This window comes from Augochlora pura, chromosome 2 (assembly GCF_028453695.1).
Source record: "Augochlora pura isolate Apur16 chromosome 2, APUR_v2.2.1, whole genome shotgun sequence".
Classification (NCBI taxonomy): Eukaryota; Metazoa; Arthropoda; class Insecta; order Hymenoptera; family Halictidae; genus Augochlora; species Augochlora pura.
Genome location: NC_135773.1, coordinates 23,887,800 through 23,905,948, shown reverse-complemented (window position 1 = coordinate 23,905,948; position 18,149 = coordinate 23,887,800). Strand labels below are relative to the sequence as shown.

Here is an 18,149-nt window from a genome sequence, read left to right as displayed (position 1 = left end):
GTGAAACTCTCGCTAATGTCTCGACGATCGTCTATGCAGCAGACTTGATCGGCAGCCTCGTCTTTATTTAATTCAAGTTATTATAAGAGTTAACTCAATAAATTTAATTCAATAGATTTAATTTAATAGAGTTAACTCAATAAATTTAATTTAATAAATTTAATTCAATAGATTTAATTTATTAGTTCTAATTTAATAGATTCAATTTAATAGAGTTAATTCAATAAGTTTAATTTAATAAATTTAATTCAATAGATTTAATTTAATAGATCTAATTTAATAGATTTAATTCAATATATTTTAATTGAATAAAATAATTATTATAGCGTACGATTTCTATTACAATTCTAATTAAAATATCTGTCTTTAATAGTAGATGTGATTGTTAATATTGTTCGATGAATTTCCGTCGTTTGGCTGTCGGTGATCGTGTTTGCGAAATCACGAATTTTCGTCATGCGTACGGACACGTGTTAAGCAACGTAAAATAAATATGTACACATGCGTGTATCTCTAGACCTTTTACTAGCTTTTTCATTTCCAATGTTTCTCTTTTTGTACTGACAGATTCTGAATATGGCTAGACACACTATGGCTAGATATACTATGGCTAGCTAATACTATAGCTGTTTTTTTTTTTGACGCGAGGAAATCTGATACTATAGCTAGCTATACTATAGCTAGCTATACTTTGGCTAGCTAATACTATGACTAGCTAATACTATGGCTAGCTTTACTCTGTCTAACTAATACTATGGCTAGATCAAAAATTCGAAAGGCTTTGCCTAAATATACATTTGTATATTTATCGTGAACAGCGAACGTAGCGCTGTCGAACCCTTCGATTTTTCGCGGGACCGTCGTAGGATTTCGCGAAGCACCGGCTTCCGAGCACGTTAGTTTCTTTTGAGCCGCTCTGTATGACGACCACGGCGGTTGCACGCTGGCATTGAGCTGTAGCCGTAGTAGAATAGAGCAACTAACCAACTAACCACGAGACGTCAGTAGGACAGTGAAAGGCGACCTAGACCAAGTCTCTCCGCCGTAACGCTGCTGGAACTTGACAAACGCCGCTGTTTTCGTGTACGTATATATTGTATATACATATATATATAGACAGACACAGAGAGAGAGAAAGATAGAAGAGACTCGTCCGTGTATCACAGCCGCTCCGTGAGCATCGCGTCTCTACGGGGCATGCCGATCCTTCTGCGCCGATACCGACGAAGATCGGGTCGCGTCGTGACGATCATCGGCACACGCTATTCTCAGATTTCCGACTCGGTCGCACGAATTCCCGGGAACTCGGAATTCCATCCAGTTCCCATAGAGTTCCCATCGATCTCAAATCATCCTAACGATCGACCGATCGCCTGGCGAATTACGAATCGAGCCGCGAGTTTTTACTTTCCGAGCTGGCTGCTTCCATCGTTTTCCTTTTTTTCTTCTTGCAGAAACGTGTGCATGTTATTATTATTAATCTTTATTAAAGTGCTAGTAAGACCCTTTTCTATTACATAGAGGTGACGTATATATACACACACTCCGGAATACATTTAAATAATATAAATTAACTAATTACAATACGCGAAAAAGCGTTACAATGATTATTCTCATAAATATAAAATATTAAAGAACTTTAAATATTATTAATAATACTAATGAAGTTTTCATCTTCGTCTTACATGGAGCCATTTTTCAACTAGCAAAAAGAGCTCCGTTCCGTATCGATTATTTCTAAAATAATATTAAAGTTCGAGGCTCCGCGGTCCCGCGACGACCGATTTCGAATTCGCGAAACTAATCGATCACGCGCTCGTCCCGCGATAACAAAGCAAACACGCCTTCGTCTCTTCGCGAACGTCTGCTTCGCGCGGATTGCCTCACAGGCGTCGCTATAAAGAAGACGTTGCACGAGGATTTCGTATCTACAGAAGAACCGTAAGCACAAATATGGCCGAGAGATTGCGGCACGAGAAGAACGCACGGGGTTGCCGCCCACGAGGTGGAGAAGACGGGAGCCGTTTTCGCGATTAGGCTCGTCGCACTAATCGTCATTAGAGATTGAAAAACGCTCTCGGTACCTGTCGACGGAAGAAGAGAGAAGGAGTGGCGAGGGGGGGACGACGCGAGCTTTCGAGAGCCGGGGAAACGGCGCACGTGGGCTCCCGGCAACAACTGTTACGAGATATTTCGAGTCCCCCATTCAAGCCTACGGCACAGCATACCGCGACAATTTATTACCGGAAATTTCTTTTCTCGTTGCATCACAGCCTGGTCGCGCGACGCGGCGCGCGGGATCGCCGAACGAAATCGTAACGCGCGCGCGGAATTTCTAATCGTGCAGCGCGCGAGAAATCGCGCGCCCCGATTTATATGCCTCGTACGGTGTTTTACAGCGGCCGCGTTACAAGTGGTGTATTTCTTAATATTGGTAACGTCGCGATGTAACGCCATTCCGCGTCGTTACCTGCCGTGATGGTTACCTGGGCATCGTTCACGGCGGAGCTCGTCGGACCGTGCGATTCTTGCGAGCCGAACGCGTTCCGCGTTTTCGTTCCACCGTGGAACGAGTGCCATCCTCCGCGGCCAATGAATCGCTCCTTTGCGTAATTTTGTTTAAGAATCGCGAGCCTGGACGCTCGAATTTTTATCAATCACACCTGTTTGCTCAGGAATATGGTATAGTGAGTATTTACTTGCGTATGGTATTTATTAATTATGTATTACTTGAGTAATAAGTAAGTAAATTAAATGCTTGAGTAATGCATAAGTAATAAATACCATAAGTAAGTAAATTAAATACTTAAGTAATAAATATTTAAGTAATACATAAGTGTTTATTTACTTATGGTGCGAAGCATGTGGAAGTGTTATAATAATTAGAGTTTTGCATATCTTCAGTAATGATACTGCCGATAAAAACCACGATAAATAAATCTCAGCTTAATTCGCACTACAAAATTACTAAAATACCCCGATTTACACGAAAAAATTGAAAGAAAAATGACACGATGCGAACATTGTCAATCAAGAAATACCATGCATTGATTCAACGCGAAAGAAGAGGAAGAAACTTATGGGACACCCTGGTAGATCATCGAACCAAGAGGACGAAACATCGGATTCCGTTTAACGCGAGAATGTCTAGGCCATCGAACAAGAAGCCTAGAAACCGGCCCCGGATGAAGGTGGTATACGACGAGTATACTCGTCGGTGAAACAAGTTGAATAATAGCCGGCAACGTCAGCCACGAGAAATAACGAAATTACCCCAGCGGCGATCTCCGGGCGAGAACGAATCGGAGATTAAGAAGTTCAATTAGCCGGGAACTTTCGCCGGTTAAGGAGGGCAATGTCGACACACGCGCGCGCGCACACACGCGTAGCGCGCACGTATCGAAGGCCTGTAATCGGAATGAAATCGAAAGGGCCGATCGGGGAGAAGAAGAGGCGTCGAGCTCCGGCGAGCACACGGTCCCGATGGCGAAACGTCCGCTTGCCCGACCCGCGATCGCTTTTTTACCGATCGTAAATCCTTTCCGGACAACCGAAGTGAAAATCGTCGCGGGCCTCGAGCGGGGACCCTTCGATCGGATGCCACATGAATCAACGTTACCCAATGAATCGCAGACCGGAATCAAGCTTGCAATCGTAGACTTGTATAACACGAGCTGGACGATCGTGACGAAGCATCGAAATTTATGGCTGAAAGTAGAATAGTAGCGCAAGTATAATAGTCGTTTTTGTTGGAATTCCATCGGTGGTCGAAGATTTGGATGAAAACGATTGTGACGATTATCTTCGTTATTAGCCAACAAATGGATTTCTTGCTCGAAAGTTACCTAAAATCGTCCCTGTTTTTATATATACGCCGAAACCGTCGTTTTAGCCTTATCTAAGGTAAAACCCGCTAGAAAACCTTAGTAACGAGTCCTCTAGCGGGTATAGGACAAAACAGAGCTCCTTTTTCCTTTTTCCTGGTTGCAAACCAAAGTCAGGAGACTTCTTCCATCGCCACAGTATATATTTTAATATTACAAATATTAATATTATAATTTTGTACAATAATATTATAAATAGTATTGTGGCGACTATCTCCAATTCTCGCCAACAAATAGATTTCTCTCCCAAAAGCTACCCAAAACCGTCCCAATTTCAATATACATCGCGAAACCGTCGTTTTAGCCTTATCTAAGGCAAAAAGCCTTAGAAGACCCGCTAAAAAGCCTTACTGAGTCCACCATCGGGCCCAGGACAAAACAGCTCCCCCTCTCTGTTCCTCACCACTCGCTCCACCAAATCCACCAATTCCTTAGCACCCTATAGCGATTTTCAAAGGTGTTTTTCAAACAATGAAAGTCGCTGTATTCGCGTATCGATTCGAAGAAGATCGTTTCGTGGACGCGAGCGGAATACACGCGATGCCGTGCGCCTAAAAAAAGAGGAAAAAGAAAGGAAGAAACTTCTAGGACACTGTAACGTGTTCGCCGTGCGCGCGAACCTTTCGAGCACCCGTTACGTGGTCGCAGCACGTGGAGGCGCGTTCTAGTCCGCAGACTCCTACTCACTGTCAGTGAAAACCGCATCGGTAGGATAGTCGGTGCGACGGAACGTGAGGGAAATGAGGAAAGTCGGGCACCGATGAAAGTGAGAGGATGCCAGGCTACAGGCTGTTTCAGCCGAACCGTTTCCTTTCTGTCAATCAGAGAGACACGGAGAAAGGCGACGGCGATCGAGCGTGATCGATTCGCTTTCTGTTTCTCGTTCGACACGTTTCTACGCGGACCCTACGAGATCGTCGGGCATCGTCGGCTCCGATCAACCCATTGTGTTATTATTTTGCTGGACGGTGCGCGACGTTCGACGGCAAACCTAGCAGACCTCGTCGCGATATGCAATCGTCACCGCAGCTCATCGTCGGATGCCGTTCTGTCGACTTCAAAGGTTGTACTCCCCCTCGTGGAGCTATGCTCCAATGCGCAGACGGAGCGTATGCACGTGCACCCGAGTCTTGACACACCTACTGCTAATTAGGGATATCGGCCTCTTGTTAGCTTGTTTACCCGGCTGCTAAACACATACACGCGGTGGAACTCCATTTACACGGACTCGTCGAAGATAACCAGTTCGCATAAAACGGGAGGTTCATATTATGGGAGTCCGTCGATTATCCCGGCTACTCGCAAAGGGCTTGTTCGAACGACCGGGGCTCGCGGCCGGATAAATGAATTTTCTATCGGACAAACCGAACGAAAGAGAATTTGTTGAGTTAATTAACTATCGTTTATGTTCGCGTTACCTAGGTGTTCACGTAATTCCAGTAACATTTTCACAACTCACTTTTATCTGAGCTTATGAAATAAGACAATGGATTTTTTGCGAATTCCTCGGTGATTATTTTTATAATTATCCACAACTCCGGTACTTGCATTTGCACGTAACTAGTTCTCCGAATCGTGTTCGCCTCGCGGTCGACAATCCATTTTAGAATTTCCCGAATTGACGGCGTTTTTGGAGGTGTGGCGCGCGCGGCTTGTCCTGGAGGTCGTGGAAGAGGTCTATTCGGCCGTGGAACAAAGCCAATCACGATTTCGGGGAAACACGGCAGACGACTCGAAAGAGAGAGAGAGAGAGAGAGAGACCGCCGTTATAAATAATGCCGTGACGCACGTACGTTGGACATTTAAAAAACACAAAGCGTATCCCGAAGCCGCTCCTCCGCGGAACGAGAATGATGGATCGCGAACGGGATTTTGACGATTTATTTCGGGACACGTTTCGCACGATTTTTACCGGCGGTATACCCGACGAAATCGTGCATTAACGGTTCGCAAAAAACTTGATTTGAGTGGCCTTTCCTTCGGCATTTAAAAACTCGCCTAATCTTACACAATGAGTTCCAGGCTACCTCGTCGGTCGAAAAGTTGATTAAAAAAATTTATAAAAAAATCCCGGACCGTTCCACCGGAATGTACGTTCCGGGGTCTTAAAGTGGACACTTTCAGCTTCAATTTAAGCTATTTAAAGTTAAAATTGCTCCACGGGAACACGATTGAAAACTCACCTAATCTCCCAGGATGAATTCTAGGCTGCCTGATACCGTCGAAAAATTGATTAAAAAATTCATAAAAAAAAAATCCCAGGCCAGTCTGCAGGAATGTACATTCCAGAATCTTAAAATCACGTCAAATTTGATATATTCTATATCATATTTATATTATTATATTCTTTATATTATATTTTATTTTATATTACTCTGATTATTTCACGCAAAATACTACTAATAAAAGAGTAGTATAACCCATATATAGAATTCAGATTTTAGTCAATTATAGAATATTAATTATTATCTCGATGACAGTGTTACTCCCAGCAACCAATTAAAAATATTGCCACCGGTTTGATTGCAGGCTAATCGTCCAAGGACGCCGTTTGAGCTGCCATTGAGGCTCTGCTGCGAAGATTCCAGATTGGAAGGTGTAGGGTCGTGTGTGTCTGCGAAGAGCACTAGCTCATCGAGTTGAGGAGGAGAGAGAAATAGAGGGAGCATAGATTGAAGCTAGATAGAGCAGCTGGTTGGAATCCTCGAAGGATCATGGCGGGCGAGGACACGCAGATCCTGGCGAACGGGAACGTCGAGGTGCTCACCATAATACCGCCGAAGATGGCGAACGGGAACGGTCTGATCTGCGGCAAGCAGCACAACAATAACGGCTCGATACCGAACGGGAAGCTGCACGAGATCGCCGGGGCGGAAAACGGGAAGCTGATCATGCCCGACGAGAAGTCCAACAGCCTGCACACGGAGTTCGACGACGCGGACGTATCTTGCGGCTGGGGGCCCTGCAGGCCGCACTGGCTCCAGTATTTCGCCACGAAGCAGGCCTTCCTGGTTACCTTCTGCATCACCTGGGTTAGTAATATAGTAAAAACAAAATAATATTATACGGCTCGTACAAATTAATATTCGAACGACTTTAATGAATATTGAATTCCAATATTGAACGATATCTTAAAATGAATCGTCTACCATTTCTATTATTTTATATCTATTATTAAATATGTATACAGGTATCCATATTGAATTTCAAAATTGATTAATGCACGGGACAAATATTATACTAACCTATAACAAGATCAATTTCATTTACCAAAACCGTATATAATTTTGACCGTACCGTCGGCGTGTCGCGAAAAGAGGACAGAGCAAAGAGAAATCTGAAAAAGAATTACAAGGCAACGATCGTGAACGTTCCGTGTCGGGTTTTTCCCAGGTGCTCCAGGGTATGTACTACACGTACTTCGTCTCGGTGATCACGACGATCGAGAAGCTATTCCAGATCCAGTCGAAGACCACCGGCATCATAATGTCGGCGACGGAGATGGGCCAGATCGGCTCCTCTCTCCTGCTGACGTACTACGGAGGCCAAGGCCACCGGCCCAAGTGGATCGCTTGGGGCATGATCCTGTTCGCGGTGAGCTCGTTCACCTGCTCGATGCCCCATTTCATCTTCGGCGAACAGCTGATCCATCAGAACGAGATGCTGGTGAGCGGCGTCGGGACGCGGGGCGACCACGGCGGTCTGAACAGCACCGACCCGATACCGGCGAACCTGTGCAAGATCCACGAACGACCCGAGAACGTCACTCTCGAAGAGTAAGCGTCGCGTTGCCCACGAATCTCAAGCATTAACCCTTCGCAACTCGAGTGGCGACTCTAAAGCACCACCAGAATTGCTGCAAATCCAAAATCATTTTTATATTACGATAAATTAGATTTCAGAAATGATTAAAAGTATAATATGAAATACTATGACGTAAAAATTAAAATTAAATATAAACATTAAAAGTATAGTAAAATACATTTTGTCGTATAAAATGGAAATGCTGTATGTCAGAAAAGTTATTTTAGAATTACATTTAAGATGCCCTCGAGGGAAAAGGGTTGACACTTTGGCGATCAGGGATTTGGACGAAAAATTTAGCTCGATGATTTTCGTTTCTATTTTCATTTTATTCGTCTTATTAATCGCGAAAGATGTTTAATATTTAAAAAATTATAATAGTACTGAACTTTTATGGTCTTAGAATTATGGTCTTTTTGTACGGCGTTTGAAATACTTTTCACTGTCGCAGGTGGACCTCGTCGACGTCGTCGCCGTCTTTCATCGACACGCGTAGCTACTGCGAGGGTGACTTCAAGGAGGAGCAGCTGATACAGACTAAAATTACCACGGTGGTGCTGGCGATTTTTTTCGTGTCGCTGTTAGGCGTCGGCATGGGTCAGACAGCGGTCTATACGCTCGGTATTCCTTACATCGACGATAACGTCGCCAGCAGAGAAAGCCCGTTGTATTTCGGTGAGTATTTAACGCAAATAATCGTAACGCGTCAAGAAAATGGTATGACAAAAGGTTGCAAGAATGCAGCGGACGATATTTATCGCGAAAAAGGCGAAACGTCTTCTTTAACCGTTCGAGTGCTTGTTTTCTCAACTGAAAGTGCCATCGCGCTGTTTTCTGCTCTATACAGTGAGCTATAATTCAAATATTCGACTGAAATTAAAATTCGTTCTTTCACCAGCTGTCTCATTCTTTTATTAGATTGGAAACTATGAAACGGGCGTTCTTGTCTAGGCTATATACAGCTGCGGCGCCCGTTTCATAGTTTCCAACCGAATAATAAATACAAAATTTCGGATTGGAAACTATGAAACGGGCGCCGCAGCTGTATAAAGACTAGACAAGAACGCCCGTTTCATAGTTTCCAACCGAATAATAAATACAAAATTTGGACTTGGAAACTATGAAACGGGCGTTCTGGTCTATGTTATACTCAGCTGCGGCGCCCGTTTCATAGTTTCCAGCCTAATACTTCACCCTAAAATGGAATGGTGACCGTAAAGTCTTGCATCTATGGAAACCGTGCGTGTCGCGGCTATCAGCTTCGCAGCCTAAACGCTGGCACTGTTCAAGGGATATAGAGAAACTCTTGGCACTCGAACGGTTAAGTGAAACTATACACTGCTCTGAACTATAATATAGATATATAGATACATAGATATATGGATATATAGATATAATCTCGACGCCACGGCGTATTGTTTTGTTGCAGCGATCACGATCGGAGTGAGGATCCTCGGGCCGGCCCTGGGCTTCATCCTAGGCTCCCTCTGCACGATGATCTACGCGGACATGTCGGTGAATCCGCAAATCACGCCGACGGATCCGAGATGGGTCGGGGCATGGTGGCTCGGTAAATTGAATTCTCTATCGGTCGCGTACGGTATTTTATCGCGTCGCCTGCCGGTCGTCGATCCTTCGCGAACAGGTTTTCGGGATCGGTTTCGCGCAAACTTCTTCTTCACGGGTGGGTAAACACCGCGTCGAAACGAGTCCGAGGAAGAGTCGCAGAAGCGGCGGCAGCGCTAATTCGCTGTACAAATTTTCGGCCGCTGTTCAGAATTCGATGAGAGAGCCGGTGTGTACCGTGTTTCAGGTCTGGTGCTAATATCCGCCATGCTGATGCTGGTCAGCATTGGAATGTTCGCGTTCCCGACGAGGCTGCCCGCGAGCAGAACACCGCCGAAACGGTCCGACGCGAAGAAGCCTAGTCTCAGAGGTAAGAACCGATTCATCTTACTAATTTCTTTTGTTATAACTCTCTGTAGAGAGACAGCGTTTCGGCGTAAGTTTATTAACCCCTTGACGTACTTCAACAAGTCAGACTCATCATAAAGGTTCAAAGTAATATTCTATCAAGTATAACTGTTCTTCCGTTCTTTTAAGTTGGAATCAAATTCTGTCCTCTTGCAATATTTAATCATTCTAGTACATGCATTATATGGAATAAATATAAAATTTCTTTTTCTTTATTATTAATTTCTTACCTATTATTGAGATGAATGAGTTAAACTGTACCACAATCTTTAATATTATTATATAAATTTTTAAATATACGAAAAATTATTGATCAATAAATGTTCCTCCGGGCTCGCATGGAATGTCCGGAGGTATTTATTAAATACCTTTCGCAATTAATAAGTTAAATAAAATCAAAATAGAAACGAACATTTTTCGGACCGGACAAAGGGTTAATTTTCGTTTCATCAAATTGAGTATCCTAATTTAACGAGACTTTTTCGTGTTGCAACTCGACAGTCAAAGTATTAAATAGCATATACGAGCGGCTTGGAGTTTCGCAGAAACGCGACCGAACCCTATTCCGGGAACGCTATCTCTGAATAACGGAAGGGCGACCCTTTTCCGTTTACCGGCGGCTACCGCTCGCCTCGTTGTCGCGCCGCGATCGAAATTCGCGGCGCGACAACGGAAGCGAGCTTGAGTGTGTCCGGATCGTAAACGGGAGCCGCGCCGCGGCAGTCGACTTTGTGCGAGATTTTCGACCTTGACCGACGCCGGATCCGTTGTTCACGAGGCGTGAGAAGAGAGGTTGCGTTTAAGTCCTCGTTGCGTCGCGTCGCACTCTCGCTTACTTGCGAGCGAGCGTGCCTCCGTCGCGCGGCTCGCTTGACCTGGAAAACGAGCGCACGCGTTTACCTGAGAAGATTAACCCATTAATCCCATTGTCGAGCTATGAGGCCGCTAATAAATGTTTATTCGTGTCTGGTGATAACTGTGAGAGAATTTGGATCCTTCCAAAAGGCAACCCTTTAACCCTTCCAGTGGCGACTCTAAGGCGCCGCTAAAAATTATCATACCACGTTACAAAATCATTTTTATCAAATTTACTTCAACAAAATTGTTAAAAATCAATTCCAATTAAAATTCAATTTCATAATGTATAAAGTGCGCTGAGTTGTGTCGAATGAGAACGTTATAAGTCTAGAAAAATATTTTGGATTTCCAGTCGAAATAGCTCCGACTGCAAAGGGTTAGGTGGCAAAGACAGCAAAAGGGTTATTCTAGGAGAATTGTTTCGGTGCACTTGGTCCCTCGATTGTCTAGATTATTCGTACGTATTTTCATAGAACAGTGACCATAAGGTAACTAATCAGTAATTAAATAAATAAACAATTTAAAGAGTAATCGATTCAGGACGAATTCATAGTCATTTCAAAGCGAATCACGAAACTTGGAGAACTTGGAAAAATTGTAAAAAGAGCACCGAATTCGACACTTTGATCCGTGAACGCGCGAAGCTTGGATATAAAAATGACAAAGTAAATTCCCTGAAATTCTATCTTATAACAATTTACGATTTGACGAACCGCGCTGCGTGGAGCACCGCGGCTATTCCACGGTTACGCGGCCAGCCCAAGAAAGCGAGTAACCATCGAAGAGAGTGCTCGCGTGTTCGAAGCGTTTACTTTCTCCGGCGTGGCAGCGGCTGTTGCAGTCGTCTCTCGGCCGATCTTCGAAAATGCATACGCGGTTCGGGGCGATGCGACGTGTATTTCTGTACGGTTACGTTGCGCGCGAGGCGTGTTATGTCGGTCGAGGTGCACGCGGGACAGCTGAGATAAAGTCTCTCTCGCTCTCTCTCTCTCTCTCGCTCTCTCTCTCTCCCCGCGGTCCCCACGAGGAGCGGGCGCGGATCCGCGTGCAGAAGAACACGGCCGTATACGAGCGGAGAAATGCACGCGAGAGCGCGCGCGCGCGCGCGTGCCTGCCGAGAGTGCTATGCACGACGCATGACCGTGAACTTGCCCCACCTAGTGCACCAGTCGGTCAGTCATCATTATTAACGCACACACAGGGGGGCACACCGTGCGTTCGCACGTTGCACCGCTGCAACGCACACTACGGCGCCCGAGCAAGCGGTGCACGCGCGTACGCCGCCGCCACGCTGCACCGTGTTTTAAAACAGGCGTTCGACCGATCGAAACTATGTTTTCCGCTTGATACCGGGGAAATATTACGAAATATGCTGGATCACGTGTTTTAAGAAAAATTTGTGTTATTAGAAAACGATAGCTTCGGCAACGGCGATGGGGGTATTTTATTTAACGGTGTGGTTCCTTTGTTCTCCTTTCGTTTTCTCAAACTAATAATATTAAATTCGCAAGCTGGTGGCAATTGTGGACAGTCATTTTTATATAGGATTTTGTTGAGGTTCGAGTGAAGAAAGGATTAAAAGAAATACGTTGCGACCGTAGTCATTATTCTCTTATTGTCTCGCAATTCAGAAATGAAAATGGACAACTTGGGTAGAGGTGATACGATTATGCGAGGAGAATTATTCGCGTTCACGTTTTCTCGTGAAAATTTCTTTTAGGTCATTTTCAATCCTTTAAGTCGAGTATTTTTAATTCTTTTAGTCGAGTATTTTTAATCCTTCAATTCAGGTATTTTTAAACCTTCAATTCAGGTAGTTTTAATCCTTCAATTCAGGTATTTTTAATCCTTTAATTCAGGTATTTTTAATCCTTTACTTCGGCTATTATTAATCGTCTTCTGTGTATTCGTAGAATAATTTAAAAGAGAATGATTCAATGGAAGCAAATGCTGTTTTCGCCAGGTTGATTAAAGAAACCGTTTCTCCTTCGGTATTCTCGATTTTCTGCCAAATCTTTTAATTTTTGGCAGCGTTTCCTCGACAAGGTTAAAAGTTCGGTAACCATTTCAAAAGTTTAATAACCATTTCAAAAGTTCGGTAACCATTTAACAAGCGATGCAATCGTTTCATTCCCCGGAGAATTGAAATCTCCTCGGCCCCGCGATTCGCTCATATCTATCGTTTGAGTCAGACTCGGGGATACGCAAGAGATTCTGCAAGGATGTTGCGTGCATTCTTGCGAGTACAATGTGCGTCGAGGGTGACCTCCGTTGCAACCATTCCCATTTAAATCAATGTAATCAGTTTTTCCTTGAGTCGCTCTAATGAGTATGGTGCGAGCATGCTTCTGGCGTGAATCAAGCTTGTGTTTCGGAAAACAGCAATTATTTTCAATGAAAACCACTTATTTAATCAAAAACCACTTATTTAATAAAACCATGTATTTTTAACAATAGACTCGAGATGACAAGAAATTTGAGAAACGAAAAGACACGGTAACGCGATCAGAATCCTGCGAAATCAGAGTGAACCGAAGCCTGTGTTATTAGGTTATGTTCAAGTAAATATATAAAACTGTATGTGCTCGCTTAAAAATCCGATATTTCATATGCACGAACCTAATGTGAAAAGAATTTTTTTATTTCCTAATATTTTTACGAGACAAGAGCAGGAAGCGGTTCACTGTGTTTCCACGGTGTTAGGCGGGCATTTCGCGGAACGCCACCCTGTATGTGGCCGGCGTGCGGGGTTGTCGCGATAATACACGAAGCGCGATGTTAGTCACGTTTGTCTACTCATGGTCTGCAGGACGTCTCTATGCGGGGTTGCCGCGACTAGCTTAGCTTCGCCTTCCAGGAAGCCTAGAGCAGTCCTAGGCATCCTTAATGCCGGTTTACAACGGAGCCGAGGGTTTCGCGAACGGAAATCTTACAGGAACGCATCCACCGTGAACGGAGACCTGCAACGTTACTTACCTATTCCCCTGCCTCGTTCTCGTTCGTTGCGACGATGCTATATATTCGCTGCAATACCATTTTATCGGAATTCAGCAGTTCTTAAATTACAGATAAATAAACGGCGTATGCGAAGTTTTCATTGAAAATAAACGAGTTGAATAAATGGCGTCAGAGTAGTCATAGAATTCGCGGACCTTAAGCAAAGGTGTTGTTACAGATAACATCTACTGTTGTTAATTACCAGGCTAAATAAATCAACTTTTTCGCCGGTAAATTTCGCTCCTATATTTTATACAGTTCACCCCTATAGCGTCACTTCGCATAAAAAGAATAAAATTATATGACTTGAATAAATGACATCAGAGTTATCATATAGAAGTCGAGGACCTTAGACCTCATAAGCAAAGGGGTAACATATTGCCAAGCTAACTAAATCAATGTTTTCGTCGCTGAATTCCAGTCCTACATTTTATACAATCTACCCCCATAGCGTCAGAATTCGTCGCTAAAAGCGACGCTCCAACACAGTCGTAATAATAATAATATTTCAATACCGAGACCGTCGCAAAATTATCCGCAGAAATCACGCAAATGAGAGAAGCGGACGACGATTATATTCGTTCGAGGAAAAAGAGACCAGTTTAACCTCGACGGCGGCGCTAGGGCAAAAAGAAGAGCCGGGGCGAACGTCTGGGCACGACTTTTAACGCGTTACCGACGAAGATCGATACTCGTTCTCTCCTCGATGCCACGGCGTGTGTCGTCCTTTCGACTGCCCTCGTTCCTTCCAATATACGTACGTTGTCTTGTTTTTCGATCTGCGGTCGGGTCGGTCCGTGCTCTCGCGGAGAGACACGCGTGTTTCCTGTCTCTCGAAAAATCGAGCGATACGAGTACGCGATCGCATCGACTAATTAGCTCGTCGTTAGTAATCGAGCTCATAAATATCGTGGGGAGCACCCGGATCGGGGCTGAAATCGGGAACTGAGAAAAGAAACGAATGGAAAGCTGCGCGACACAGTCAACGATTAAGTCTTTAGAGATTAATTCGTTATTCTTTTTGAGATGAACTCTTTATTTTTTTTAAGATTAATTCTTTATTTTTTTGAGAAATATTATTTATCTATTCTGAACGTTCTTGATGCTTTTCCGCTTCGACTGTACGCGGTTGTTCTTTGGATACATTGCAGGAAAAATGTTATATTTATAACGTTAGGTCGAAGAGTATGAAATGGAGGATTTTTAACTATTTCATATGAAACTTTATATCTTTTTCTCGTCAGCTGTTTATTTAACCAAAATATGTCTGCCTCGATAGATTTTTTTCTACGAGATTTTAATGCTTAATGCATGATTTCAGTGCCAAGGAAATATAGTCTGAAATATCTGTAATATAATATATAAAAATATAATATAACATATTTGTAATTATGTGTTCAAGCAGGTTTCCTTAGTTCAATTAAATAATTTGTTCCTCTGCATTCCAAGGGTGCGCAACGAGGGTTATGCAACAGTGAGCGTGTGTAACGCAGCTTGCGCGCCTAATGCCATTCTAAAAGCGATTTCCACACCCGGGTGTTCTCCTTACGAGTTCAGTGAATCAGTCAGTCAGTGTCAATCTGGACGAGCAGAAACTAGGTTTCTGGCACGCTAATAAACATCGCGATCATCGTGGCATAATGAATTCCCTAAAAAGTTAAAATATTTGCAGATACCTGACAGAAATTCACATATTCGATGGAAATTAAAAAAGTATATTATACAGTTATGTACTTCGTCTTATGAACATCACAGTAGCGGAATCATCAAAAAATCATCTGCACATAAATCAATGAAAAGAACAATAAAAATATAGACATTTCTGTTAAAAATTTCAAAAAAGAAGAAATATATTTATTCGTGAATATTGTACGACCACGCCATGACAAAAGATCGAATATACATCTCTACAAAAAAAGCTACCCCACGCAATAAACAATTTATTGTTTCGCACAGAGAACTTTATCTATAAACTCTGTCGTTGCAAGTTTAATTGCGGTGTCCTGTCCGCCGAGAACGAATGGAAAGCGACGCGGCAGCCGCTGCGAGGATTTGTTACAGAATAAGAGCGACATTTTACAAATATAAATTCGTTTTATTCGAACTGGAATCACGTGATCTCTGTGCCAGCTATATCCAGGCATCGTCCGCGCAGGAATACGTCGAAAAACCGAAGTTTCGATCGACGCAGAACTTTTCCCCGGCAGCGAAAGAGATAACGCGAGGGCTCGCATTCGCAGCTAATTGAAAATTTGAACGGTCCCATTGAAGCGGCAGAGATTCAACGGCGAAATAAATTGGACGCGATGTAAATCGCGAAGCTGTAACATGCGCGCGCGCGTGCGCTCGCGATGTTGCACGGACGTGACCCGGCTAACGCACACCAACCTCAGCTCTTCTCTCTTTACCTGTTGCAGACTTCCCTAAAGCGGTGAAGAGGCTGTTGAAGAACGACATTCTTATGTTCCGAACGGCCAGCAGCGTGCTGCACATCCTACCGATCGCCGGCCTCTACACCTTCCTGCCAAAGTACCTCGAGAGCCAATTTCGCTTGCCGGCTCATCATGCGAACATGATCTCAGGTAATTTTCGCGAATAGACACGCGAGAGAGCTGCGCCGCCGCCGTCGACCTGCTCTCGGGGCCCTCTGTTGTTCCGTTTCCCCATTGTTAACGCGGCTCGAGCAGCGTTATGTTCACGGCGCTCTCTGTCTCTCTCTCTCTCTCTTTTTCGCGTTGTCCGTGAGGACCAAAAGGTTTCGCCGAAATTGTAAATTAGCTACGAGAAGCCGGGAAACCAAAAGGAAGAGATAACTCGTCGCTCCGTTTTCTGACGAGCCGTTCCCCGGCTCTCGTAAACTGCATCAAATATTCTAACTCAAGCAACTTCATTTTTATCCTGTAATTTTTATTTATATATGGAATAAATGTATTTAATACGTAGATATATTTATATGCATAAAGATTAAGTTGCTTAAGGAAGAATGTTCGTATAGAATTATATATGAATTTTCATCCCCTATTAGAAGAAGGGTACCGTAATTCCTTGTCGCCGTTATCCTGTAGTAATTTACTTTTTAAATACATTATAAAATATATTCATATTTATATATAATAATATATACTTGTATAAAGTTATATATGAATTTTTATCCCCTTTCAACAGAATGGCACTGAATAATTCCTTCCCATAATTATCTTGTAATAATTTAATTATCAAATCTGTTAAAAAATATCATATTATTCAGTACAGTACAAATACAATATGATATACAATTTTTCGCAATTTCCTTATAATGTTATAGCAAAACAGTGTTATAGGCTCCATATCCAAATAGTCGCTATATTCAAACAGAAATCGGCTGATCTGTTTCGAACATTAATAAGACATATATTATTATATTAATAAGACTTATATTATTATATTAATAAGATTTATATTATTATATTAATAAGATTTATATTATAATATTAATAAGACTTATATTATGATATTAATAGGATTTATATTATGATATTAATAAGATTTATATACGCATCGCGTTTCGCAGGTGTCGGTGGTATTTTAGTAATGGGTCTGGGCATTATAATCAGCGGCGTGTTCATCCTGAGGGCGAAGCCTAACGCCAGGTTTGTCGCGGCCTGGATCGCCTTCACAGCGGTGGTTTACGCGATCGGCATGGGCGTGCTGATGTTCATCGGCTGCCCGATGGACGATTTCGCCGGTCTCGTCTCGCATTCCAATGGGTAAGAGAACCGCGGTGCACACCTTCCGCTTCTCACCTGTTCCCTACTCCGTCGACCATTTCACGGGATTACCATCTCCCCTGCGATACAAACGTAACAACAGATTTATAGAAACTATAAATCGACGAATTTATAATTGACGAATCACACGAATCGCTAGCTTAAAAACACTTGTCAAAATCAAAAAGTTATAGTAATCTTTAACCCTTTGCACTCGAAGCCATTTCAACTGGAAATCTAAAATAATTTTTCTGGCTTTCAGCATTTTCATTTTAATTTTCATTTTAATTTTAAGTATTTTCATGAAATGAATTCTGCGCGTACGAAACTCGCAGTGAACCACCATAGATTTTTTTCTATTATTGTAACTTTATTTCTACCATGTGTCTGTATCGTTTTCTACAGATTATCCAACTTCGAACCAACTTGCGAGGCAACCTGCGACTGCGATCGAAACAAATTCAGCCCGATCTGCGGCGCCGACGGCAAAACATACTTCTCCGCGTGTCACGCCGGTTGCTCCAACTATACCGTCATCGATGGCAAGGTGGCCTCGGTGAGTACACGACTAGAAATCTGATCGGAACGAATCGACACTCTAGTTTCATTGATTTTTTTCATTTTTAAAGCAACGTACTGTTAAACCTATAGCTTGCTCGTTCAGTCATCCACTGTACAAATTTTGTCCTATAATTCTTATAATTAATTAAAATTGTATATAAATATATATAAAATATTCAATTATGTATATTATATATATAATATAGAAATTAATAAATAAATAATTTAATAATTTATATATATATATATAATATAATATAGTAAGAATTATAAAATCCTATTCTATATTATATATAATACATAAATTAATTAATATATAATTTAA

The 18,149-nt window shown here is 42.7% G+C and overlaps 1 protein-coding gene across 2 annotated transcripts in view; it reads left to right on the top strand.

The window, feature by feature from the left end:
* The window catches only part of Oatp74d (Organic anion transporting polypeptide 74D), a 102,764-nt gene that overhangs the window by 79,050 nt on the left and 5,565 nt on the right, over positions 1-18,149 (top strand). For both annotated transcript variants that reach the window (XM_078196243.1, XM_078196244.1), the window contains exons 4-11: positions 6,414-6,916; positions 7,278-7,660; positions 8,140-8,363; positions 9,118-9,258; positions 9,502-9,624; positions 15,935-16,099; positions 17,068-17,263; positions 17,669-17,819. In XM_078196243.1, the coding sequence (XP_078052369.1) occupies positions 6,599-6,916; positions 7,278-7,660; positions 8,140-8,363; positions 9,118-9,258; positions 9,502-9,624; positions 15,935-16,099; positions 17,068-17,263; positions 17,669-17,819 (1,701 nt within the window). In that variant the 5' untranslated portion in view covers positions 6,414-6,598. The remainder of the gene's footprint in view (positions 1-6,413; positions 6,917-7,277; positions 7,661-8,139; positions 8,364-9,117; positions 9,259-9,501; positions 9,625-15,934; positions 16,100-17,067; positions 17,264-17,668; positions 17,820-18,149) is intronic.